The 25,629-nt window shown below is 44.3% G+C and overlaps 1 protein-coding gene across 1 annotated transcript in view; it reads left to right on the top strand.

Moving 5' to 3' along the window:
- Positions 1-9,255: 9,255 nt before the first annotated feature.
- The window catches only part of MMP11 (matrix metallopeptidase 11), a 50,272-nt gene continuing 33,898 nt past the window's right edge, over positions 9,256-25,629 (top strand). The window contains exon 1 of the mRNA XM_077461591.1: positions 9,256-9,557. Coding sequence (XP_077317717.1) covers positions 9,465-9,557 — 93 coding nt within the window. The 5' untranslated portion in view covers positions 9,256-9,464. The remainder of the gene's footprint in view (positions 9,558-25,629) is intronic.

Raw genomic sequence — 25,629 nt, 5'->3', positions numbered from 1 at the left:
ATGGTTTACGCAGAATAGTGAGTGTGGCTTAAATGGGCGTGGCTCAAAGGGGTGTGGTTAGAGTCTGAGATGAATGAGGGATAGAGAGGGAAAGAGGGAGATGGGGAGAGGGATTGAGGGACAGACGACCCAGATCCTACACAACAATAGAAATATGTGTATTCTAGAAAGTTTAACATTTAGCAGATAAAGATATTCCAAACACCTGGTGTTAGCACTTCAATCATCCTGGCACCATGCTTGTTATGGTGTCAGGTTGATTGAAGTGCATTATTTCTATTATTACATTGTAATATAAAATGAAATCATTCAAATCACCATAATGCCGAATCAGTGGGATCCCTGAGCGCGTCGCCTGCCACCAGCAGAATCCGTCCTTGCATCAGGTGCCCCCAGCAGAGTCCGTCCTTGCATCAGGTGTCCCCAGTAGAGTCCCTCCTTACATTGGGTGTCCCCAGTAGAGTCCCTCCTTACATCGGGTGTCCCCAGTAGAGTCCCTCCTTACATCGCGTGTCCCCAGTAGAGTCCCTCCTTATACTGGGTGTCCCCAATAGAGTCCCTCCTTACATCGGGTGTCCCCAGTAGAGTCCCTCCTTACATCGGGGGTCCCCAGTAGAGTCCCTCCTTACATCGGGTGTCCCCAGTAGAATCCCTCCTTACATCTGGTGTCCCCAGTAGAGTCCCTCCTTATACCAGGTGTCCCCAGAAGAGTCCCTCCTTATACCAGGTGTCCCCAGTAGAGTCCCTCCTTATACCAGGTGTCCCCAGTAGAGTCCCTGCTTATACCAGGTGTCCCCAGTACAGTCCCTCCTTATACCAGGTGTCCCCAGTAGAGTCCCTCCTTATACCAGGTGTCCCCAGTAGAGTCCCTCCTTATACCAGGTGTCCCCAGTAGAGTCCCTCCTTATACCAGGTGTCTCCAGTAGAGTCCCTCCTTACTCCAGGTGTCCCCAGTTACCAGTGGCATCACTAGGATTGATGTCACCCAGTGTGTAAAAACATGATGTCACCCCCCCTCAGTACAGACCCCCCTCCCGCAGTACAGACCCACCTCACTAAGTGCAGACCCCCCTCCCGCAGTACAGACCCCCCTCCAGCAGTATAGATCCCCCTCAATAAGTGCCGACCCCCTCCCATAGTGCAGACCCCCTACCTCAGTACCGATCCGTCCTGGGCAAACCATCCCCCTCCATCTGTACCGACCCCCCCATCAGAACAGACCCCCAGGACAACCCAACCCCCATATGTACAGACTCCCCAGGACAACCCACCACCCCATATGTACAGACCTCCCCCAGGACAAACCACCCCCCATATGTACAGACCCCCAGGACAAACCACCCCCCATATGTACAGACCCCCCCAGGACAAACCACCCGCATATGTACAGAACCCCTAGGACAAAGCACCCCCTATCCTCATCCTCATGCACTGGGCAGCGAGCGGAGGATTCAACGCGCAGCTGCCCGGAGAGTTTGTATATTATGGTTAGCATTTTGAATTTTACAAGGTGGGGTAGGGGAAGCCAGCGAAGGGATTGGCAGAGAGGGGCGGCAGTCACGGAACGATTAGTGAGGTGTATTAGTCTAGCAGCAGCATTCATAATAGACTAAAGGGGTGATGGCCTGCTTAAGGGTAGGCCATTAAGGAGAGAGTTGCAGTAGTCAAGGCGGGAAATAATCAAGGAGTGAATGAGTTGCTTTGTGGTGTCATAAGTCAGGAAGGGTCGAATTCTGGAGATGTTTCAGAGGTGAAGGCAGCAGAATTTAGCCAGTGATGGGATATGGGGGCTGAAGGAGTGGTCAGAGTCAAGGATTAGACCCAGGACCCTGGCATGTGTGGAGGAACCAATGGTTGTGCTGTTGATATTAATGGTGAAGTCACGGGGGGGGGGGGGGGGTCGTGAAGGAGGAAATATAACAAGCTCAGTTTTAGAAAGATTGAGGAAGTGGTGTGACATCCATACGGATATGTCATTCAGTAAGTTGGAGATCTGTGAGGAGATTGAGGGGGTGATTTGAGAAGTGGAGAGATAGATCTGGGTGTCATCGGCATATTGGAAACCATGGGAGGTTATCAACTGGCCCAGGGAAGAGGTATAGAGCGTGAATAGGAGGGGCCCAAGGACAGAAACTTGGGGTACCCCAACAGAAAGAGGAAGGGGAGCGGAGGAGATGGAGTTGTAAGTGACACTGAAAGTGCACTGAGATAGGAAGGAGGAAAACCAGGATAAAGCAGAATCGTGGAGGCCAAGGGAGCGTAATTTGCTGAGGAGGAGCAGGTGGTCAACTGTGTCAAAGGCAGCAGAGAGGTCTAAAAGTATGAGTATGGAGTAGTGCCCATTGGTTTTAGCAGTTAGTAGGTCATTGGTGAGTTTTAGTAGGGCAGTTTCAGTAGAATGTTGTGGGCGGAAGCCAGACTGTAGGGGGTTGAGAAGGTTGTTGTCCATGAGGTGGTGACTCATTTGGTCATGGACAAGGCTTTCGATGAGCTTGGAGGCAAACGGGAGCAGGGAGATGGGTCTTAAGTTGTTCAAACAGGTGGGGTCTAGTGAGGGTTTTTTGAGTATGGGGTTAACCAATGCATGTTTGAGCAGGGAAGGAAAGGTGCCGGAGGAGAGGGAGAGGGTGAAGATGTGGGTTAGGGAGTTAAGGATAGAGTGGGAAGGTGGTAGCAGTAATTGTGAGGTGACAGGGTCCAGGGAACAGGTAGTGAGGTGGGCCATGGAGAGGAGGTTATTAACTTCATCTGTGGTAACTGGGCAAAAAGAGGAGAGTATTGAGCGTGGTGTTGGACCTGTTGTGTTGGGTAGGGGAGGAAGTTGAATGCTGGATATCTCCTGGCGAATTGTGTCAATTTTGCTATTGGTGTCGTCTGTTTGCCAGGGTTGTGGCAGACGGGGTCTTGTTCTGCGCGTAGAAAGAGGAGCAAGTATGTCTGGGGAGGATGACAGCGTTTTGTTGTAGATGGAAGTGGTTAGGTCTGGGCAGGACAGCGGTGTGATTTTGTCATAAAGGTCATTAGTAGCAGAGTGAAGGAGGGAAGGGTTGAGGTTGCGAAGGTTTCTGTGGGTAGTGGTTTGTAGGTTGGCAGCATGGGATGTAGGAGACAAGGAGAGAGTGAAACGGATAAGGTTCTGATCAGAGAGAGGAAACGGTGTGTTAGAGAGATTGCAGGGGGTGCAGCGATGGGAGAATACAAGGTTGAGAGTGTTACCATTGGAGTGAGTGGTGTGTCCAGTGTGTTAGGTTAAAAGAGGAGGTTAGGTTGAGTAGTTTAGAAGTGGTAGCAGTATTAACATTGATTGGAATGTTAAACTCACCTAGGATGATGGTAGGTAATTCAGATGAGAGAAAATAGGGTAGCCATGCAGAGAAGTCATCCAGAAAGCGTGACACTAGTCCAGGAGGTCGATAAATAACTGCGACCCTCAGACAAACTGGAGAGAAAAGACGAATGCAGTGCATTTCGAAAGAGCAGGGGGAAAGAGAGGGAGGTGTGGGAAATACCTGAAAGGTGCATTGTGGGGAGAGGAGAAGTCCGACGCCACCTCCTTTTCGTCCATAGGGTCAGGTTTCAGTTATAGCAAATAGATTAAGGGATTTGGAGAGGAAAAGGTCATTGATAGAAGCTAGTTTGTTGAAGACTGAGCAGGCATTCCAGAGGGCACATGAAAGAGGGGGGTCGACTTGTGGAATCAGGGGAATTGGGATGAGAAGGTGGGAGTTACGACTGTTGAAGGTGGCAGACAGCATATTTTGGGGGGTGGGAATTGGATGTGGGAGGGCCAGGGTTTGGTGCAATGTCCCCAGATATTAGGAGCAGTAGGAGGGTGAGGGTGGTAAGGCGGGAGTGGGATTTATAGGAGGGCAGATACTGTGGTGGAATGGATGTGGTGATACTGTGTGGGCTTAGAATGAGCAGGAGGTGGTAAGTGGAGTGATATTGAGTGGGCAGAAGAGAGGGAGATATGTAAAGATTGGGGGCTGGAGAGGGGGGATAAAGAAATGAGAGTTTGAGGAGAGAGGACGTTATAACAAAGATTAGTGTGAGCATGTTGGAGGGTGGGCTGAGGCAAGTTAGAGTATTAAGAGTATTAGAGTGTATATATATATATATATATATATATATATACACTCATGTGTGTTTGAGTTTTGGGGTGCACACCATAATGCAATAGGCTGCGCACACCCCTATGGCCTCAGGTATAGATTTGTCTATCCATACTGTTTATGGTGGATAGAGGAGTCTATTAAAGTGGCCATGCACTAGTAGTTCACTACACTGGGGTCAAATTAACATACATTTTCGACCATACTGATGAGAACATTTGAAGACTCTCTTGTATAAATGTGCATATGTTAATTCTGAAACATGTTAAATCAGTAAATGTATGATTTAAAAGCAAAGTAAACTTTTCTGATCATGTTTCATGCTACACTTATATTTGGGGTGTAACATGAACATGGTCAGAGCCCGTAGCCCCCTGCCCCCAAAACCAGCCCCTCCCACTTACTGAATTGGAGGGGGGGTCTTCTCCACCCAGGCTTATGTCATATTCTAAATTCGGCATGGCTGTGGGTAGCTGTGCCAACACAGCCACTTCATCCATGCACAGAGATCTGTGAATGGGATAACTACAAGTGCCATCTGCCAATAGGGATGAGCTGAACACCCCCAAGTTTGGTTCACAGCAGAATATGCGAACGGGCAAAAAATTTGTTCAAACACGCGAACACCGTTAAAGTCTATAGGACACGAACATGGAAAATCAAAAGTGCTAATTTTAAAAGTTTATATGCAATTTATTGTCATAAAAAGTGTTTGGGGACCTGGGTCCTGCCCCAGGGGACATGTATCAATGCAAAAAAAAGTTTTAATAACAGACGTTTTTCGGGAGCAGTGATTTTAATAATTCTTAAAGTGAAACAATAAAAGTGAAATATTCCTTAAAATTTCATACCTGGGTGGTGTCTATAGTATGCTTGTAAAATGGCGCATGTTTCCCATGTTTAGAACAGTCCGAGAGCAAAATGACATTTCTAAAGGAAAAAAGTAATTTAAAAGTACTTGTGGCTATAATGAATTGTCGGTCCCGGCAATACACATAAAAGTCATTGAAAAAAACAGCATGGGATTCCCCCACAGTCCATTACCAGACCCTTTGGGTCTGGTATGAATATTAACCACTTTCAGACCGGACCAATTTGCTAGTCAAAGACCAGACCACTTTTTGCGATTCGGCACTGCGTCGCTTTAACTGACAATTGCGCGGTCGTGCGACGTGGCTCCCAAACAAAATTGACGTCCTTTTTTCCCCACAAATAGAGCTTTCTTTTGGTGGTATTTGATCACCCCTGCGGTTTTTATTTTTTGCGCTATAAACAAAAATAGAGCGACAATTTTGAAAAAACGCATTATTTTTTACTTTTTGTTATAATAAATATCCCCCAAAAATATATATAAAAAAAAAAATTTCCCTCAGTTTAGGCCGATACGTATTCTTCTACATATTTTTGGTAAAAAAAATCGCAATAAGCGATTATTGATTGGTTTGCGCAAAAGTTATAGCGTTTACAAAATAGGGATAGTTTTATAGCAATTTTATTAATAATTCTTTATTATTATTTTTTTACTAGTAATGGCGGCGATCAGCGATTTTTATTGTGACTGCGACATTGTGGGGGACCCATCGGACATTTTTGACACATTTTTGGGACCATTGTCATTTATACAGTAATCACTGCTATAAAAATGGAGTGATTCCTGTGTAAATGACACTGGCAGTGAAGGGGTTAACCAGGGGGTGGCAGTGTAGGGGTTAAGTGTTCCTAGGGGTGTGTTACTAACTGTGGGGGGGTTGGGCTTTCATTTAGTGAACACTGATCTCTGCTCCAATCACATGGAGCAGAGATCAGCGTCACTAGTTGCTAGGCAGAATGGAGAAATGCTGTTTACAACGGCATTTCTTCATTTGGCCGCTCTGAGACGATCGCGGGTATGCCCGCGGCGATCGAGGCCGTGGGTCCCGCGACCGGACTCACGGGGGTCCCGACCAGCGCGGGAGCGTGCCGCCGGCGGCGCGCTCCCGATGGCAGGGCGGCAAATTTAAAGGGACGTACATTTACACCCATTTGCCTGCCCGTGCCATTCTGTCGACGTACATCGTCGTGCGCTGGTCGGCAAGTGGTTAAGGGGAACCTCGAACCATATGTAAAAAAAAAAATGCATGGGGTCCCCTCAATTTCCATACCTGGCCCTTCAGGTCTGGTATGGATATTAAGGGAACCCCGCGCCAACATTTTTCAAAAAAATGGTGTGGGGGTCCCCCGAAAAATCCATACCAGACCCTTATCCGAGCACGCAACCTGGAAGGCCAACAGGAAAAGAGGGGGAAGAGAGAGCGCCCCCCCCCCCCCCCCGAACTGTACCAAGCCATATGCCCTCAACATGTGGTGGAGGGTGCTTTGGGGTAGATCCCGGCCTCCCCCTGTGTGAAATGGTAACGGGGTAATGTACCCCTACCATTTCACAAAAAAAGTGTGAAAATCGTAAAAATGACAAGACACGGCCTGGGACAAGTCCTTTATTAAAAAATAAAAAAATAAAACTGTCCCACAAAGTCTTCTTCTCTTGCTCCACTACGTCTTTGCTTTAACAGTTCTTTTATAACTGAGGGCAGGGCCCTCACTGTGGCCCTGCCCTCAGTTAGAAAAGCTGTCAAAGCGAAGACGCGTCATGCGGCAGGGAGTCTCCCATGGAGGCGGGTCGGTCACATTTTTTTTTTCCTTTTTCGGTCCATTGGCAGAGCAAGAGAAGAAGAAGAAGACTTTGTGGGACAGTTATATTTTTAATTTTTTAATAAAGGACTTGTCCAAGCTGTGTCTTGTCATTTTTACCATTTTCACACTTTTTTGTGAAATGGTAGGGGTACATTCGTACCCCGTTACCATTTCACACAGGGAAAGCTGGGATCTGGGGGTCCCCTTGTTAAAGGGGGTTTCCAGATTCTGATAAGCCCCCCTGAAGACCCTCCCCAACCACCGGGCAAGGGTTGTGGGGATGAGGCCTTTGCTCCCATCAACATGGGGACACGGTGCTTTGGCTACACCAAAGCACCGTCCCCATGTTGAGGGCATGTGGCCTGGTATGGTTCAGGAGGGGGGGTGCTCTCTCGCCCCCCCTCTTTTCCTGTGGCCTGCCAGGTTGTGCGCTCGGATAAGGGTCTGGTATGGATTTTTGGGGGGACCTCCATGCTATTTTTTTTTTTAATTTTGGCGTGGGGTTCCCCTTAATATCCATGGACTGTGGGGGAATCCCATGCCAATTTTTTTCAATTACTTTTATGTGTATTGCCAGGACCGACAATTCATTATAGTTGCGAGTACTTTTAAATGACTCTCTTCCTTTAGAAATGTCCTTTTGCTCTCTGACTGTTCTAAACATGGGGAAAAATGTGCCACTTTACAAGCATACTATAGACACCCCTAGGTATGAAATTTAAAGGAATATTTCACTTTTATTGTTTCACTTTAAGCATTAAGCATTATTATGATCACTGCTCTCAAAAAAACTGCAGTTTTTAAAACTTTTTTTTGCAGTGATACATGTCCCCTGGGGCAGGACCCAGGTCCCCAAACACTTTTTATGACAATACCTTGCCTTTAAAATTAGCACTTTTGATTTCTCCCATAGACTTTTAAAGGGTGTTCCGTGGTTTTTCGAATATGCCGTGAACGCTATTCGGCAAACACCGGATGTTCGACTCGAACATCGGGCTCATCCCTATCTGCCAACATAGCAGAAGGACTCATAGTTTTCAATGAAGCACAAGTCCGGTGACATCATCACACTTGTAGTCCATTGATACTTTCCCCAGCCCATGTATATATAGTCCCAAAGGTAGCCACTGCATTCGTGGGGGTTGATTTATTAAAGGTAAATAGGTTGTTCACTTTGGAAGGAAATTGTATCCATATCTTAGTGCAAGGTTTTAAAATTTCAAGTCCTGAGCTACTAGCCAGGGCTTAAGAGTTACTCGCCGTGAGTTGCTCTACCCAATCCCCTAACCTGCTCTCCCCCTAATTCCACCCCTAAACATGCCCTTATAAATGATCTCATGAAATTACATTGTTAAATGTTTTATGCAGAAGCAAGATACAAAACGAAATATTAACAACAACACATTTTTCAGTGCAGCCTATCAGTGCCCATCAGTGCAGCCTCATCAGTGCCGCCTCATCTGTGCCTATCAATGCAGCCTATCACTACCCATCAGCACAGCATATCACTGCCCACCAGTGCAGCCTCATCAGCAGTGCCCATCAGTCCAGCCTCATCAGTGCCCACAAGCTCAGCCTATCAATGCCCATCAGTGCAGTCTCATCAGTGCCCATCAATTCAGCCTCATCAGTGCCCATCAGTGCAGCCTCACCAGTGCCCATCAATGCAGCCTCATCAGTGCAGCCTCATCAGTCCCCATCAATGCAGCCTGTCAGTGCCTATTAGTGCCCATCAATGCAGCCCATCAGTGCCCATGAATGCAGCCTCACTCTTGCCATCAGTGCCAATCAATACAGCCTCATCAGTGTCCAACAATGCAGCATATCAATGCCCATCAGTTCAGCCTCATCAGTGCCCATCAATGCCACCTCATCTATGCCCATCGATGCAGTATGCAAAACCACTGCACAGCGCAGGTAAGTATAACATGTTGCACCCATTACATCTTCCTTGATAAAAGGTCTTTTTCTATAACTTTGAAATGTACATTATTTTTCAGTTTCTGTTAACCTAAACTTTTTTTTTTTTTTTCACCTCTGGCAGTTTACCGCTTACCTTTGTGCCATTTCAGGGTGGGTATTCACCGGACATGAACTGTTTACATTTCCATGAAAACTGGAAAAAAGGGGGTGTTCTACAACTTCCGACCAGTAGTATATACTGTGTGTGTGTGTGTGTATAATATATATATGCCTATCTTGAAGTGCTTTTTGTGTTTCTTTTCAATGTGAAGTTGCCAAGATAAATTAACACAATATAAACTTTCTGTTAAAAAATGATATATATTTTTTTTTCTTGACAGCAACATCAACCCTCCTTTCTTCCTTTCCAACTGTACCCCTCTCCTTAGTCAACCTCTCTCTCTCCCCCCCTCTGTCTCCTTCCCAAATATTTAGCACGTGATGCTGCTGCTCAGATGTGTCACTTCAGGCCATAAAAGTGAAGGGAGAGAACAAAAGGCACAGAGGAGTATAAATCCCCAGCAGGGATTCTCTACTCACTGACAGGCACCAGGCAGCTCCTCCACACATACACACAGGAAAGAGAGAGAAACACTCAGGCAGAGAAAGAGAGACACAAAGAAAGTAGAACAAAGAGTCTGCTGCCATAGACAGTAGTAACTACTACTACTAATACTACTACTACTACCTCCCTCATACAACCTGTGCTCCGCTCTGAGAATGCATCACCTCATTATCCTGTCTGCCATGTGCCTACTACTAGGAGTACAAACATCACCTTTACCTCAGGGGACCTCCCAACACACCGTACAGGTGAGTCACACACTTTGCATGTCTTATTCTATACTTATTATAAAGTTATTATAAGGTTAATACAAGCACGGCGTGTTACAGAGTTATACAAGGTCATGCATCTTCTATGCCTGGTAGTAGTGATAATAACATTGAGTTTGCAGTCATTTGGGAACATGATGTGATTTTATGCCATGCTTTGGCTGGACTAATCAGACTTCATGCAATGTCCTCAGACTGAAGGAAAACTTCCTATGAGTTCCAGCCAGGCGACTCTGGCCAAGCTGGTGTCATCTGGGGTGAAAATATGCACTCGGGGACATTTGGACTTGTGTCACCTCATTCTTCAATAAGGCTTTGATCCTTTTTTTTTTTTTTTTTACTTGCATTCAAATAAGATAGCCGTAAATCATTGTAAATCCATACACACTACAATCTGATTGTAAATTGCATATGTAATGTGATCACGCTTTAAATCCAAAACCAAATATGTAATATATTGCATCATATCAGAAGTTAGATGTAGTAGCTGCATTTGTATTTTTTATTTTTTAGGCTTTTTCCTTTTTTTTTTTCCTCCTGGGGAATCAACCAGTAAATCTTTTATTTTATTTTTTAACTTCCTTTAACAAAAGATCTTTAGCAAAAATGGCAGTTAGAGGGATGAGACAAACCATTTACCACTGACAGGGGTGTTTACAATGATCAACTTTTATTCATTAATGTAAAATCTTTATCCCAAAAAATGAAAAATTAATTAATTTAATTTATTCTACCATCCAGAGAAACTGGTTATTTAAAATAGTAGAACAGTTTCTGTACAGGATATGCTTATTCTCTTAAATATTAAGCACATATATTAACTTGTTATTATGCTGTCAGTCATGAAGGGAAAAGTAATAAATGAAAGTTTGTGACTACTTGCAGACTCTTCCACCTTGGAGGAATGTGCTGCAGGCCTGTAGCCATCCAGAGGTGATCATTTTCTGATTGGATGAGTGTGACAGCCACAGGATGACTCTGACAGAGCCTGTTTGTATAAGGGATGTTGTGTTTCTGTGCTGTCAGCTGCCTGGGATTTGGAATCTGCAGGCTGGCATTTTTTTTATACATCAGTGCTAAGCACAGTGTATGTACTGACAGCTTTTCACAGGCGTACATGTACAGAATGCAGCATTTCAATTTAAAACCCCTATGCAATCGTGGGGGATTTAGGTTGTAACGCAATCATGTGTGTAATATGTTTGTGAAATTGTATTCAGTCGCCTGTCAAAACATTATCAGATTTTTAACTATTCTTCCTTTAAAGAAGAAGTAAACCCTGATGGGTTTTACTTCCTTTTTTTCTCCCTGCAAAGCCTGCAAATTAAAATCATAATGGGCTAGTATGCATCGCATGCTAGCCCATTATGAGACACTTACCTGCAAATGACTCCATCGCTGTCCCCTGTGCAGGCTGCGTCCATCTTCGCCCCTCTTCTTTCTGGGGACTGCGGACTCCAGCTGTGTGACTGGCCGGAGCCGCGTGACGACACTCGCACGCGGGAGCCGTCAGTAATGGCACACGCTGGGGGAAGAAACGGCACAGTGGTCTGTTTCTTCACAGCTCATGCGAGGATTACATCATCAGCCCTAGGAGATATTTCCACTATCCATAGGTAAGCATTATTCTAGGTTTACCTTTAGTTAAAGTGGAAGTAAACCCATAGATTTAAACAGTTTAAAAAAAGGCACGCTAACTGCACATTGGCTGTGCTCTCAGCCGAACTATCAAACCATCCAATGGCTGGTGTCATAACAAATCACATATGCAGCACCATAGCAGTTGAAGATTAAACAGAGGCAAAGATGGCAGCTTCCTTAGCTGAAAACGATAGGGGAGTTTACTTCCACTTTAAAAGTCACTAGGCAGGGTTTACAACCACTTTAAAACTAAGGCTGGCCATACATACAATTTTACTGATTTACCAAAACCATATAATATGAGGTCAAACCTCAACACTTTATATTTGTCTGCCAATCAGGCAGGCCCTTGTACTTCATAGTTGAAGGTAAATCTAAAGGAAATTGAATAAGAAAATTGTATAATGTATGGCCATCTTAAATATGCCAAAACAATAAAAAGAGCTTTTAGGCCTGGTTCACGCCTATGCATTTTTTAGTGCATTTTCAGTTTTGCAGAAACACACTGCAGCCCATTTACCATGGTTTCCTATAGATGTAGTTCACACTTGTGCATTTTATGGAAAAAGCCAGGGATTTTTTTCTGGTTTTTGCTTCCATAGACTTCAATGGATCAAAAATGTGTATTGAAAAAATGCAAAATGCATCTGGAATATGCAAACTGCAACCTGCATAGGTGTGAATCAGGCCTTAATACTTGTAGATAGCCACTAATTAACCACTTGCCGCCCGCCCTATAGGCAATTGACGGTGGCAAAGTGGTTGCATAATCCTGATCGGACGTCATATGACGTGATCAGGATTATGAGCCGCTGCGCGCCCCCGGGGGTGAGCATCGCGGCGATCATTGTTGCGGGGTGTCAGTCTGACACCCGGCAACTACGATCTCGGTAATGAGTCTCCGACGGAGACTCTTTACCACGTGATTAGCCGTGTCCAATCACGGCTGATCACAGTGTAAATAGGAAGAGCCGGTGATCGGCTTTTCCTCATTCGCGTCTGTCAGACGCGAGTAGAGGAGAGCCGATCGGCTGCTCCTCTGACAGGGGGGGACTGTGCTGATCGATTATCAGCACAGCCCCCCCGAGGATGCCCACACTGGACCACCAGGGACGCCATCAGACCACCAGGGATGCCCAGCAAAGGGTAGTCCTCCCTAGACCACCAGGGATGCCAGTCAGTGCCACAATGGATGCCAATCAGTGCCCATAATGGATGCCAATCAGTGCCCACAATGGGCATCACTGATTGGCATGCATTATTGTTTGGCACTGTTGGCATCCATTAGTACAGTATAACATAATACAATGCCGCCTATGAGTGCCCACCTGTGCCGCCTATCAGTGCCCACCTGTGCCGCCTATCAGTGCCCACCTGTGCCGCCTATCAGTGCCCATCCGTGCTGCCTATCAGTGCCCACCCATGCCCATCTGTGCCGCCTATCCATGCCCATCTGTGCCGCCCACCCTTGCCAATCCGTGCCAGATATCAGTGCCAATTTGTGCCACCTATTAGTGCCCATCCGTGTCATCCATCAGTACCACCCATCAGTGCCGCCTATCAGTGCCACCTATCAGTGCCACATATCAGTGTCCATCAATGCCACCCCATCAGTGCCACTTCATTGGTGCCACATCATTGGTGCCCATCAGTGCCGCCTTATCAGTGCCCATCAGTGTAGCCCCATCAGTGCCCATCAGTGAAGGAGAAAACATACTTATTTACAAAGTTTTGAAACTGAAACAAAAAAAAACATATTTTTTTTCAAAATTTTCTGTATTTTTTTATTTGTAGCGCAAAAAATAAAAACCGTAGAGGCGATCAAATACCACGAAAAGAAAGCTCTATTTGTGGGAAAAAAAATAATAAAAATTTCATTTGGGTACAGTGTAGCATGACCGCGCAATTGTCATTCAAAGTGCAACAGCGCTGAAAGCTCAAAATTGGTCTGGGTAGGAAGGTGTTTAAGTGCCCTGTATTGAAGTGGTTAAACATAGCCATTTAGCTGATTCCATTCATTTTGTGTATTTAAGGTTGATTTACAAAAGGCAGATAGGCTCTTCACCCTGGAAGGGAATTGGCACCAAAGCTTAATGAATAAGGAGCTGATGTCCATCATCCAATCATGTGCAAGTAAAAATGCAATTTTTTTTTCTTACACATGATTGGGTATTCTTGGCAAAGTGATATTTCACCACATTTTCTAAGCTCTGGGGAAATTTTTCCTTTTAAACTTAAAGTAGACCCGAACACTAAAATCCCTGCATCTACAGACATCCACGACCTAACACTAACCTATCTAGCCCTGTAAAGAGGAAATCCATTTACATATCTTTTCTGAAGCTGATCCGACCCGATCTCACGATGAGCTGTCAGCCGCAGCTTCGCTGTGGAGGTGGGTGTAGAGGACACAGCCGACAACGGAAGCCCATAGTAACTCCATTCATTTCGCAGCCGTTGTCGGCCGTGTCCTCTGCAGAGCTTCCGTCACTGGAGATCGGATCGGATTGGCTTTAAGAAAGGTATGTTTACTGATTTCTTCTTTATAGGGCTAGATAGGTTAATGTTAGAATGTGGATGTCTGTAGCTGCAGGGATTTTAGTGTTGGAGTGGACTGATGCTGCATACACACCAGCAGAATGTCTGACAGAAAAAGTCAGAAGCTTTTCATCGTATATTCTGATCGTGAGTGTGACTCATTGAACTTTTTTTTAATGAAAATTCTGATGGACCTAGAAATAGAACATGTTCTATATATTTCTGATGGAACCAATTCCTATCGGGAAAACCGCTCGTCTGTATGCTGTTCCGACGGACCAAAAACAACGCATGCTCTGAAACAAGTACAAGACGGAAGCTATTGGCTACTGGCTGGTGAACTTCCTTTTTCTAGTCACGTCGTACGTGCTGTACGTCACCGCGTTTTTGACGGTCGGACTTTGGTGTGATCTTGTGTACGCAAGACAGTTTGAGCGGAATTCCATCGGAACTCCATCGGAAAAACCTTCAGAGTTTATTCCGAGGGAAAAAACGGTCGTGTTTACAGGGCATTACACTTTAAGATATTTGCTTTTAGTAAATCAACTCCATTGTCTCAGACTCACTTAGCTGATCCCAGAGGTGTGGACTAGGTTTCTGTCTCTGGTGGCTGACAGCATTACCTTTATTGGATAGTGCACAATAAACCATCAATAGAAGGAGTCATTTGCAGGAAGCAATGATATGGGTAAATCATCAGAAAGGAAGAAAAACACCAAAACAAATCAAGTCATCAGACAAAGAAAAACAGAAAAAAAACATACTTTCGACTGGCAGCACTAGGGTTGTCAGTCTGAATCCCATGCACGGTTCTTCCTGTGTCTGTGTGGGTTTTCTCAGGGTACTCCGATTTCCTCCCACACTCGAAAAACATGCTGGTAGGTTATTTGGCTCCAGTCTAAATGTGCTCCAGTATATGTATGTATGAATGTGAGTTAGGGACCTTAGATTGTAAGCTCCATGGGGGCAGGGACTGATGTGAATGTGCAATATATGTTGAAAGTGCTGATTTAATAGCGATTTGAAGTGAATTGATGACGCTATATAAGTACCTGTAATAAAATAAATAAATAATAAATCAATAGAAGTTTAAATCCTAACCATGACACATGAACAGGGTTTTCGTTGGTCCTCCCTGTGCTTTTGTAGGCTTCGTCCAGGTACTCCAGTTTTCCTCCCTCTCTACAAAGACATGCTGGTAGTAGTTTTATCCTGTCTAAAGTTGACCCTACAATGTCTATGCATGCATATGAGATAGGAAGCTTAAAATGGAAGAAAAACCTAAGGCCCCTTTCACACTGCGTTCCTGTGTTTTTACCTTGCAAGAAAAACGCAAAAAAAATGTTTCCCTTTAAATCCTGTGGGCTTTTTCAGTCCTGTGCTATGGGTGCGGTGCATTTGAAAAGTCCTGCATGCTGCATCTTTGGTGCAGTTTTGAAAACTGCACCAAAAAGTGCACCAAAAACGCACATTCCTATTCAAATGAAATGAAAACTGTGGCAAAATTACGGTAAAAAATGCAATGCTTTTTTGCATCACTTGTCCATTTTTCACAGGTGCAGGCAAGGCAAAATCACACCATAAACGCACAGGAAATGCATCTGATGCCGCGTACACATGACCGGACTTTTCGATGGACTAGGTCCGATGGTCTTCCCTACGGACTTTCAGTAGAGGTCCGACGGACTTAACGAACGGACTTGGCCACACACAAGCGGGCTAAGTCCGTTCGAAAGTCCGTTCGGTTTGAACGTGATGATGTAAGATGGGACTAAACAAGGAAGTTCAATAGTCAGTAGCCAGTAGCTGTCCTTGCGTTGTATTTGGTACATTTTTCGACCTGACTTGAGTCAGTCGGAAAGATTTGAAACATGTTTTATTTCTTGGTCCGTCTGATTATTTCCCTGAAAAATGATCGGACTAGCTCACACACGATCAGATTGTCCGACGGACTGATCCTGTCGGACCTAGTCTGCCGGAAAGTCCGGTCGTGTGTGCACGGCATTAAGCACAGCAAAATTTTGTTTTTTTTCATTCAACCAGCAGGTTGAACAAAAACAAATTGACCGATTTCCACATCCACACAAACAATGTGAAAGCAGGAATCTCCCCCACCGTGCTATTGTATTGTGACAGAGGAGACTCCCATAAATCAGAGTACACTGATCAGTGCTTCAGCCATTGGCTGTATTCGTACAGTCATGTGGGTTTTCCAACAGGACTGTTCATCAGAACCCAGTCTCACAGCTGGCTTCTGTTGAACAGAGGGGGCTCCACACAGCCAAACAGTTCAGCAGGAACTGGCCGAATTTTGTGTATACCATGATAAAGTTTATCATACACACACTAGACAAAAAAGCGTTCGAAAATCTATCATTTGGACAGTTCATTTATGTCCATTGAATGATTTATTGTTTAAAAATTCACATTATATGATGGCAATATAATTTGCTCTCACAAAAAAGCGTTAGTTTTTCAAAAACGGGTTTGAACGATTTTTCGACTGGTGTATGGCTAGCATTAGTATGGTCACGTGAACCTGCAACTCCAGTCCAAGCAGTAGTCAACAACGGCTGTGATTTCCTGGAGTTGTAACATTGCCCTAAGCTTCCGTGGCCTAGTCATTGTCAACACTTCCTCTTCCCTGCAGCAGCTTCTTATCTAAACAGGGAAGCCGGAGCTGCGGGATCACATGACCAGACCAGAGCGGAATAAAAATAGGTAAGTATTCACATCTTTTTTTATACAGGTTAGGCAGGATAGGTAAGAGGAGGGGGAGGCAACATTTTTAAGAATAGATATGCCTCGTTTCCACTGAGCTGATCGGTACAGTACGCTATTTTGAGTGTTTCCAGTATGAAAGTGGCCCATACAACTGAACCATACTGCACCATTCAGGGTCCTGCTTCAGATGTGGGGCCATAGAAAATGGTCCGGTACGGTTAGGGCAGAGCTACGATACATTCCACTGATTGTCGGACATAAAAACGTCTGCCAGTGTGAGGCCACGCTAGGCATTTTTTCTAAACCCTGTATGGCCCGTGGTGGTTCGACTTGCAGTGGAAACGCTCACCTGAATAGGCTTGACCATTCTAACCCTTCCAAACTCTACCGACCCGAACCGATCCACTCAGTGGAAATGAGGCATTAGTGTTAGGCTTTTCTTCCACTTTAAAGCAGAGTTCCGCCCTTGTCTATGTTTATTAAAGGTCAGCAGCTACAAAAGGTGTAGCTGCTGACTTTTAATAAACACACATGCACCTGTCCCACGGTCCAGCGATGTGGCCGCTCGAAGCCTCATTTCTCTCTTTCTTCTCTCCTCTGCGCCGGCATTGCAAATGTGGGCACCTGGCTGAGTCAAACAAAAGAATAAAAAACATATGTGGCGCTAACTATGAATACTAAATACAAAAAGTGAACAAAAAGGGTGTGATAAACACACTCAACAAAAATGACTTCCAGAACCGTGCTGCAGCTAGTGTGCTTTAAAAGATCAAATGCAAGAAATCTTCAGTGAAATAAATGACAAATAAACATTCATGGTAATAAAGTGCAAACAAAGCTATAAAGTGCAAATGTACTTAAAAAGTGCAGATAGTGCAATTAAAATCCAATACGGTCCAATATTCTCATGAAGTGCAAACAGAGCAATAAAGTGCAATAAATAGTCCAAAAGTGATGAAAGTGCAACCAACCGGAATCACGTCTGAGACCAGAAGTAGCTTTGTTTGCACTTTATTATCATGAATGTTTATTAACATTTATTACGCTGAAAAAAAATGTAACTTGATTTTTTAAAGCACACTAGCTGCAGAATGGTTTTGGAAGTGATTTTTGTTGAGTGTGTTTATTATACTTTTTATTGTTCACTTTTTGTATTTAGTATTCATAGTTAGTGCCACATGTTTTTATTCATAAATTTTTCTGTGTGGGAACACTTATACTGTATATGTAGACAGCTTCTCTTATCCTTAGTTTGTATTTTTGAGTGAGTTTGGTTTTGCACATTAGTTCTGCACCCCCCTCCATTAGTACAGACCCCTCCCCAGGACAAAGTACCACCTCCATTAGTACAGACCCCCCCACCAGGACAAAGTACCACCTCCATTAGTACAGACCCCTCCCCCAGGACAAAGCACGACCCCTCCATTAGTACAGCCCCCTCTCCCCAGGAAAAAGCACCCCCTCCATTAGTACAGACCCCTCCCCCAGGACAAACTACCACCCTTTATCAGTACAGCCCCCCAAGACAAAGCACCCCCTTCATTAGTACAGCCCCCTCCAGGACAAAGCACCCCCCTATCAGTATAGCCCCCTCAGGACAAAGCATCCCCTCCATCAGTACAGCCCCCCCAAGCCAAAACACCCCTCCATCAGTACAGCCCCCCAGGACAAACCACCCCCTCAATCAGTACAGCCCCCAGGACAAACCACCCCCTCATCAGTACAGCCCCTCCCAGGACCTGGGTGCAGACCGCACCCCCCTAGCAAAGTCACTGCATCACCTAAACCAAAAGCTAGTGAGGCAGTTACCTTGCTGTAGACACGTATACTTTGCCAACACTATACTTGTCTTTATATCCTCATGATATAGATCACCAACAGGTCTTTCTTTCTATTAAAAAAACTAGCAACATGAAAGAAAGCATAACCCATAAGAACCAATTAGAATTAATCGCTTATAGATCTTCAGACAACTGAAATCTGATTGGTCGCTGTAGGTTGCTGCCCTTTGCAGATCAGGGTTGCAGATTACACTGCAAATGACAGTTGGGTGGCAGCTACTGCAGCCACTGCGAGCCCTACCCAGATGGATTCTGTGTTTTTCTTCTAAGTTATTTCCGATCGTTTGAAATGTTTATCCTCTATATAAACAGTATCTGAAAACATCTCACAGACTGGATGTTAATGCGGAAGACGGAGAGCGTGTTAAAGGGAGGAAGGAAAATATGTTTGGAAGAGAATGTACTTATTAACAAATACCTTTTGTGTTTGGTAAACATTTTGCTCCTTCTTATCATCCAAAGAACTCAGATATACCTTTTGCCTTGACATGGTGGAGGAAGCAATACTTGGAGTTGAAATAGTTCACAAAAAACAACTTGTACAATTCACTTTGTACCTGATATCTTCTTTACCAGTGAACTAATATGCTACATTTTGTACTTTATGTCTCATTGATGTCAATAGTTGCTAATCAGTTATTACAGATGCAGAGAACTGGTGCAGGGCCTAGTGGTAGTGGAAACTGTTTTCAGTTTACCATGGACTCAGCTGATTAAATATCTCTACTACGGCCACTATGATATAGATAGATACACAGATATATAATAGATAGATAGAGAGAGAAAGATAGATATGGTAAATAGCTAGACAGATATTGTAGATAGATACAAACGATAGATAGATAGATAGATAGATAGATAGATAGATAGATAGATAGATAGATAGATAGATAGATAGATAGATAGATAGATAGATAACCCTAAATTAATTGTAAAGTGTCATACCCCTGCATTGTAAATGTTTAGTAACGTATTGTGAAAGATGTGATTTTTGAGGCACAACTAAAAAAGTTATACTTTCTTTATTCAATTAAGTATAAAAACATACAAATGTACCGTACAATCGTTCATAAAATAGATCCATGATACAATCTTAATCCTCAGTTTCACAAAGCATTGTAATAGTAATTGTTAGAAACCATGAATCAGACCGAGACAGAAGTACAATTAAATCACACTTGTTTATTAAATAAAAATAAAAAGGTAAATAGAAAAGGCGTAGTCAGAGCATAGCCAGGGTCCAGTAACTGGAGCGAGTAGTCAGCCAGGCCAGAGTTTAATAACCAGATCGGGTAATCAGCCAGGTCAGAAGTCAGGGATCCAAGTAGAGCAACAGCAAGCAGGATAAGGAGCCAGAAGGGATGTCAGAAAGCCAGTCTTTAAACAGAACCGCAGGAGATGGTTTCTTGTGATGTGACTAAGGTGAAGGCAGAGGTGAAGTGAGCTGGACAGTTTTAAGTAGGCAGGTCAGACGAGCATGATCAGGAACAGCTGGTAACTATGGAGAGAGATAAGAGCTGGCAATTATCCAACAGCTGACCAGCCAGCCCAGTGAAGGAAGGGCTAAGCCAGCCCTGACAGTAATATACATACATTCACAAAACATTGTAATAGTAATATACATATATGCTGTTTTTGTGGCCCAACGCGTTTCATGGAAAACTCCACTTCTTCAGTAGCTGCCAGTCTAGTATTGTATCAAAATTGATCAAAAATTCTTCTTGAAGAAGAAAAGGTATACATATACATGTGTCACAATTATGCATTACCATCTTGACCTGAGGGCCCAGACACCCACCACATGCCATGATAGAGAAATAAAAAGACAGCCGTGGAATAGGGTCCAGAGGGGGGCCAACGGCAGTGAAAGAGTCATCTCCATAGTTTCCACACTTATAATTCTAATCATAAGATAGGGCATGTTAGTTGCGGTCATGTGCACTGCTCTATGCACACTACACATCCCAAAGTTCATAGTCCGTGTCAGGAGGGAGCAGGAGGCGATGTCTACTTTCCTACATACAATGGGACCATGGAGAAGAATATAGTCACCCTCTAACAAGAAGTTATGTCAAAACAGCAAAAAAAATTGGAGATTTGGAAGAGGTTGAGAGCAATTGAAGATACTTTTTTAAGTTAAGAATACATACGTGAATATTTTTTTTAAACCAGAGTTTAGAATCAACTTAAACTTAACTCCAGGTAACGTACAATCTAGGGGGATTCTCCACTCCTGCATGTTTCTCCAAGCTGTTAGACCAGTCCCTGCAGCCTCTCCTTCCACATGCTTTGGTGTTCTAAGGTCATCTGGCTTCATCAATTCTTTTGCAAAGACCATAGACCTGCACTGGACATGGCAATGCTGAGAAACAGTCAATTGCCAGAGCTTGGAGGAGCTCTGTCTGGTGGGGCAGCAGAGGATCTGGAAAGGAAAAATGTTACTCATCTTCTAGACATATAAATGAGCAGTTAATTGTTGCAGTGCAGGCTCAGCCCCACTGCAAAGGAAAGATATTTACTTACCGTCTGTCGATTCTGAGTTTCTTGTTATGCCATGCCATTGTAGGACAGGATAGGCCACAAGACAGGGCCAGCATAAAGGAAAGGGCGCTCAGAGAGCAGGTCATGAGGTCATGTCGGACGGATTAAGGCTAGGTTTACTTATGCAGAACAAACAGCATATCAGCTCCTGTACTTAAAAACAAATACATGTAGGCACCAGTTCTAAGCAAACCTGATAAGCCCTTTAGTTTTTAGTCCTGAGTTACCAGGGTGAGAATTTTCAATTTAACATCTTCATTGACCCATGCACATTTTTGCTGTACTACTAGAGCCCCAACATATTTATTACAGGCCACTAGGGAATAGGCTGTATAATTTACACTGTTTAGTCCATTTGATACTGAACAAATACTAATGGAAATACAGTAAGTTTGTAGAGTTATTTTCCTGCATTTAACATGTTGGTAACACACAACAAACGCAGATCAGCAGATTCCCATTGGCTCTAATTGAGTCATATAAATGACAGTTCAGAGGCTGTGTCTTAGGCCTCTTTCACAAAAGGGTTCCGATCAGCCGCCTGTTAGTTTTTCAGGCAGAACTGATCGGACCCTCCATTCACCCCTATGGACCGTAGAGTGTAAACACACTGCAAAAGTAAGTGTACTCCTGTGACCCAGAAGAGAAGTATTGCCAAAAAAGCTTCAGCCATACGTCTCTTTTAATTTCACTTTGTGTTTGTGGCATAACTTCATACAAAAATCCAAAATACTGACAACTGAAAGTCATCAAGGCACATCATAACTAAAGAGATTGGAAACTGGGGTGAAATCCAAAGTAACTCTTGCCGTGTGGCTCCCGCCTCCAATGCATAGGTTAAATGCTCTTTTTTCTAGGGGAACAATAAGAACCAGTTTTATTTGCCCTATTCCTCACTCCCCTGGCAGCCAGCACTATTATCTTGAGTGCATTTCCTCAGTGTCCTCGCTTACAATCCAGGATTGCTGATTCTTCATTAGATGTGATGATGTCACCTGGGCCTGTGACCGACAGAGTGGCGAAGAGAAGAGTCTTTGGGGGACCTGCAAGAGTTAGGGATAAGTGAAACTGCTTTTTAATAGTTTCATAGTTAGTAAGGTTGAATTAACCCCCCTGACGGTATTCCCGAGTCTGACTCGGGGTGGATTTTTTATACCAAAAGCGGTATCCCCGAGTCAGACTCGGGACAGCGTCGCTGGATCCAGGAGGAGGTTTCCTTACCTTCTCCTTCGAATCCAGCGATGTCTCCCCGCTGTACGAGCGAGCCGTGCCTCGCTCGATCTATCACATCGGCGATCTCCGTGCCCTGCGAGCGTTGCGACGCACGGGCACGGAGATCGGCGCCAAATTCAAAAAGTGAAATAAACAGTATACATACAGTATAATGTAATCTTACAGATTACATTGCTGTATGTAAATATTTCACATCCCCGTTGTCCCTAGTGGTCTGCCCAGTGTCCTGCATGCAGTTTTATATTGTAAAAACTGTTCTTTATGCCTGGAAACTGGAGATTGCCCATAGCAACCAAAACTGTCACTGTACATCAAAAATGATTTTAGACCAGCTAGAAAACAGCGATAATAAATTAGAATGACTCGCAGAATTGAGCGATAGCGATTTGTGGGGAGATCCGTCATCAAATACTGAAAAGTAATGACAGTGACAATTCTGCAACTCGGCAAATTTCAGTGTTTTTGATTAGATTACATTATTGAATAATTTTTATTATTGTTATATTATTATTTGGTACAATTATTTATAATTATTTATTATATTATAATTTATGATTTAATTTTTCAAACTTTATCATACCCGGGATGTCTGCTAGACTCTGGTTTGGACAGATTTAAGAGAGTTATTCCTAAGAATTGCAGGACTACAATATAAAACGCCAAATTTTCATGCAAAATAATGGTACCGCTTTTAGCACCTAAAATCCGAAATAATGGTACCGCCAGGGAGGTTAAGACACCAGTCCATCCAGTTCAACCTGAATGAATGTCTACAATTGTCCCTATCCCTGTACATCGCACACTCACATCAGTCCCTACCCTCAAGGAACCCACAATCCAATGTCCCTATACATATACTAGGGCCAATTTTGGACAGAAGCCAATTAACCTACCTGCATGTCTTTGGAGTGTGGGAGGAAACCGGAGTACCTAGAGGAAACCCACGCAGGCACAGGGAGAACATGCAAATTACAGGCAGGTAGTGTCTTGGTTGGTATTTGAACCAGCGACCCTTTCTTACTGCTAGGTGAGAGTACTAACCACTACACCACTTGCAATGTGGGGGAGCCTCACTGAAAGGGTAGCTTTGGATTTTACTCAGAGTTTAGCGTTAATTATATCTAAAGGCTAACGTTTGTGTTCATTTTGAATAGCGTAAGGAAGAGTCAGGGACATAAGGATCAGTTTTTTTTATTGCTGTCTCTATTATTGCTGGCGAGATTCATCACTTTATTTGACCTGGTGACCATTGTCACCAAAAAAGTGAGGGGAAATACAAAACAAGAAAGGTGTCACCAGAGCAGGATGTTAGTGAAAATTTTCCAATGGGGAAAAAAATCTTCTGGGTATGACTGTCTAAGATAAGAATTACCCTCCTGTTTCACATCCAGGACAAGAAATGAAAGGAAAGCTCCCCAGTGGGACATAGACAGCATAAAATAACCTGATAGGAGTTTTAACTATCCCCTGATCTTTCCAAAATGAGCAAAAACCGTTTTGGCTATACTTACACTTTAGGTAACTATCATACTAAATAAATTAAAAGTAAATAATAAAATAGCATGGACTCTTTCAATTATTTCCTTGTTGGCTTTAATAATTTAATGTACAGTTTTGTAAATTTACCATAGCAAACAACCTACCGTATATACTCGAGTATAGGCCGACCCGAATATAAGCCGAGGCCCCCAATTTACCCCCAAAAAAACTGGCAAACTTATTGACTCGTGTATAAGCCGAGGGTGAGACATGCCTGTCCATCCCTGTGTGTGTGTCCGTCCATCCCTGTGTGTCCGTCCATCCCTGTGTGTCCGTCCATCCCTGTGTGTCCGTCCATCCCTGTGTGTGTGTCCGTCCATCCCTGTGTGTCCGTCCATCCATCCCTGTGTGTGTGTGTGTCCATCCATCCATCCATCCCTGTGTGTGTGTGTGTCCATCCATCCATCCATCCCTGTGTGTGTGTGTGTCTCCATCCATCCATCCATCCCTGTGTGTGTGTGTCTCCATCCATCCATCCCTGTGTGTGTGTGTCTCCATCCATCCATCCATCCCTGTGTGTGTGTGTATCCATCCATCCCTGTGTGTGTGTGTGTGTGTGTGTGTGTGTGTGTGTGTGTGTGTGTGTGTGTGTGTGTGTGTGTCCAGCCTACCTGTGTCCCGAGCCTGTGTCCCGTGCCTTGCCTCCTTGCCTCCGTCCCGTGCCTTGCCTCCTTGCCTCTGTCCCGTGCCGTGCCTTGCCTCCGTCCCGTGTCGTGCCTTGCCTCCGTCCCGTCCCGTGCCGTGCCTTGCCTTGCCTCCGTCCCGTGCCTTGCCAGGATCGCCGCTCTTCGTCGGCGCCTCGGCGGACATTCTACCATTCAAACGCCGCGCCTCCGCCTCCGCCTTCGCCTGTGATAGGCGGAACACTGAATTTCCCAGCAGCCTGTGTTCCGCCTATCACGGACATCGTCTCATCCTCGTCCGTAGTACGAGGATGAGACGATGTCCGTGATAGGCGGAACACAGGCTGCTGGGAAATTCAGTGTTCCGCCTATCACAGGCGAAGGCGGAGGCGCGGCGTTTGAATGGTAGAATGTCCGCTGTCTGTCTGCTCGACACGCTGATCGAGCAGGCAGACAGCGATGACTCGAGTATAAGCCGAGGGGGGCACTTTCAGCCTCAAAAAAGAGGCTGAAAATCTCGGCTTATACTCGAGTATATACGGTACCTTCTATTCTAATAAAGGGTTACAATTAAACATGTTACACAAAGGAAAATCAGTGAATAAGTCCACTACAAGGCTAACCATCAAAGTTCTGTGGCCAGTATAGAGCGATCCCCATCCAAGAGTACAGATCAAGACACACTCAACAACTTAATTGCCAATTAGGTAAATTTCCAAGGTAAACAGAAAGGAGATGACCCTCTCAAGTTCTTTCACAGATAAGTAAGTACCAACATTAGAAGTAGCAGCTAATATACTGTATACGATGTAGAGCAGTGGTCATCAACCCTGTCCTCTGGGCCCACTAACAGGCCAGGTTTTATGTATTACCTTGGGGAAATGAAGACTAGAATACTGCATTTACTGAGCAGCAAATGATATCACCTGTCATGTATTTCAGTTATCTTGCAAACCTGGTCTGTTAGTAGGTCCTGAGGACAGGGTTGATGACCACTGATGTAGAGGATGACCTGCAAGGTCAATACTTAGACCAGTGATCGTTAAAACAGGAAACCCAAAATACAAGGAACAAACAATTAACTCTAATCAGAGGCAGTTGAGGTGGGGGAGATCCATCCACCCAAACCTTGTCAAATTTGAGAGATGCCCTCTATTCCTTCAATAACGATGATGTTCTTCCATGCTAGCTAAAATAGCAGTCTGGCCATTTGGAAACAACACTTTTCTGCAAAAAGGGCTCAGAGAGATTCTCATTGGTCAGCATAGCCAGTGCTGACCAATGACCAGTTACCATTGTGTGCATTATGATGCTACACCGCTTCCTGGCTGTATAGTGCATTTTCAAATGCTCGGACTGCTGTGGTTGGTG

The sequence above is a fragment of the Lithobates pipiens genome, unplaced genomic scaffold (genome assembly GCF_037356315.1).
Source record: "Lithobates pipiens isolate NorthernLeopardFrog02 unplaced genomic scaffold, aLitPip1_a1.2 Scaffold_3, whole genome shotgun sequence".
Classification (NCBI taxonomy): domain Eukaryota; kingdom Metazoa; phylum Chordata; class Amphibia; order Anura; family Ranidae; genus Lithobates; species Lithobates pipiens.
This window is presented reverse-complemented; position numbering and strand designations above follow the sequence as displayed.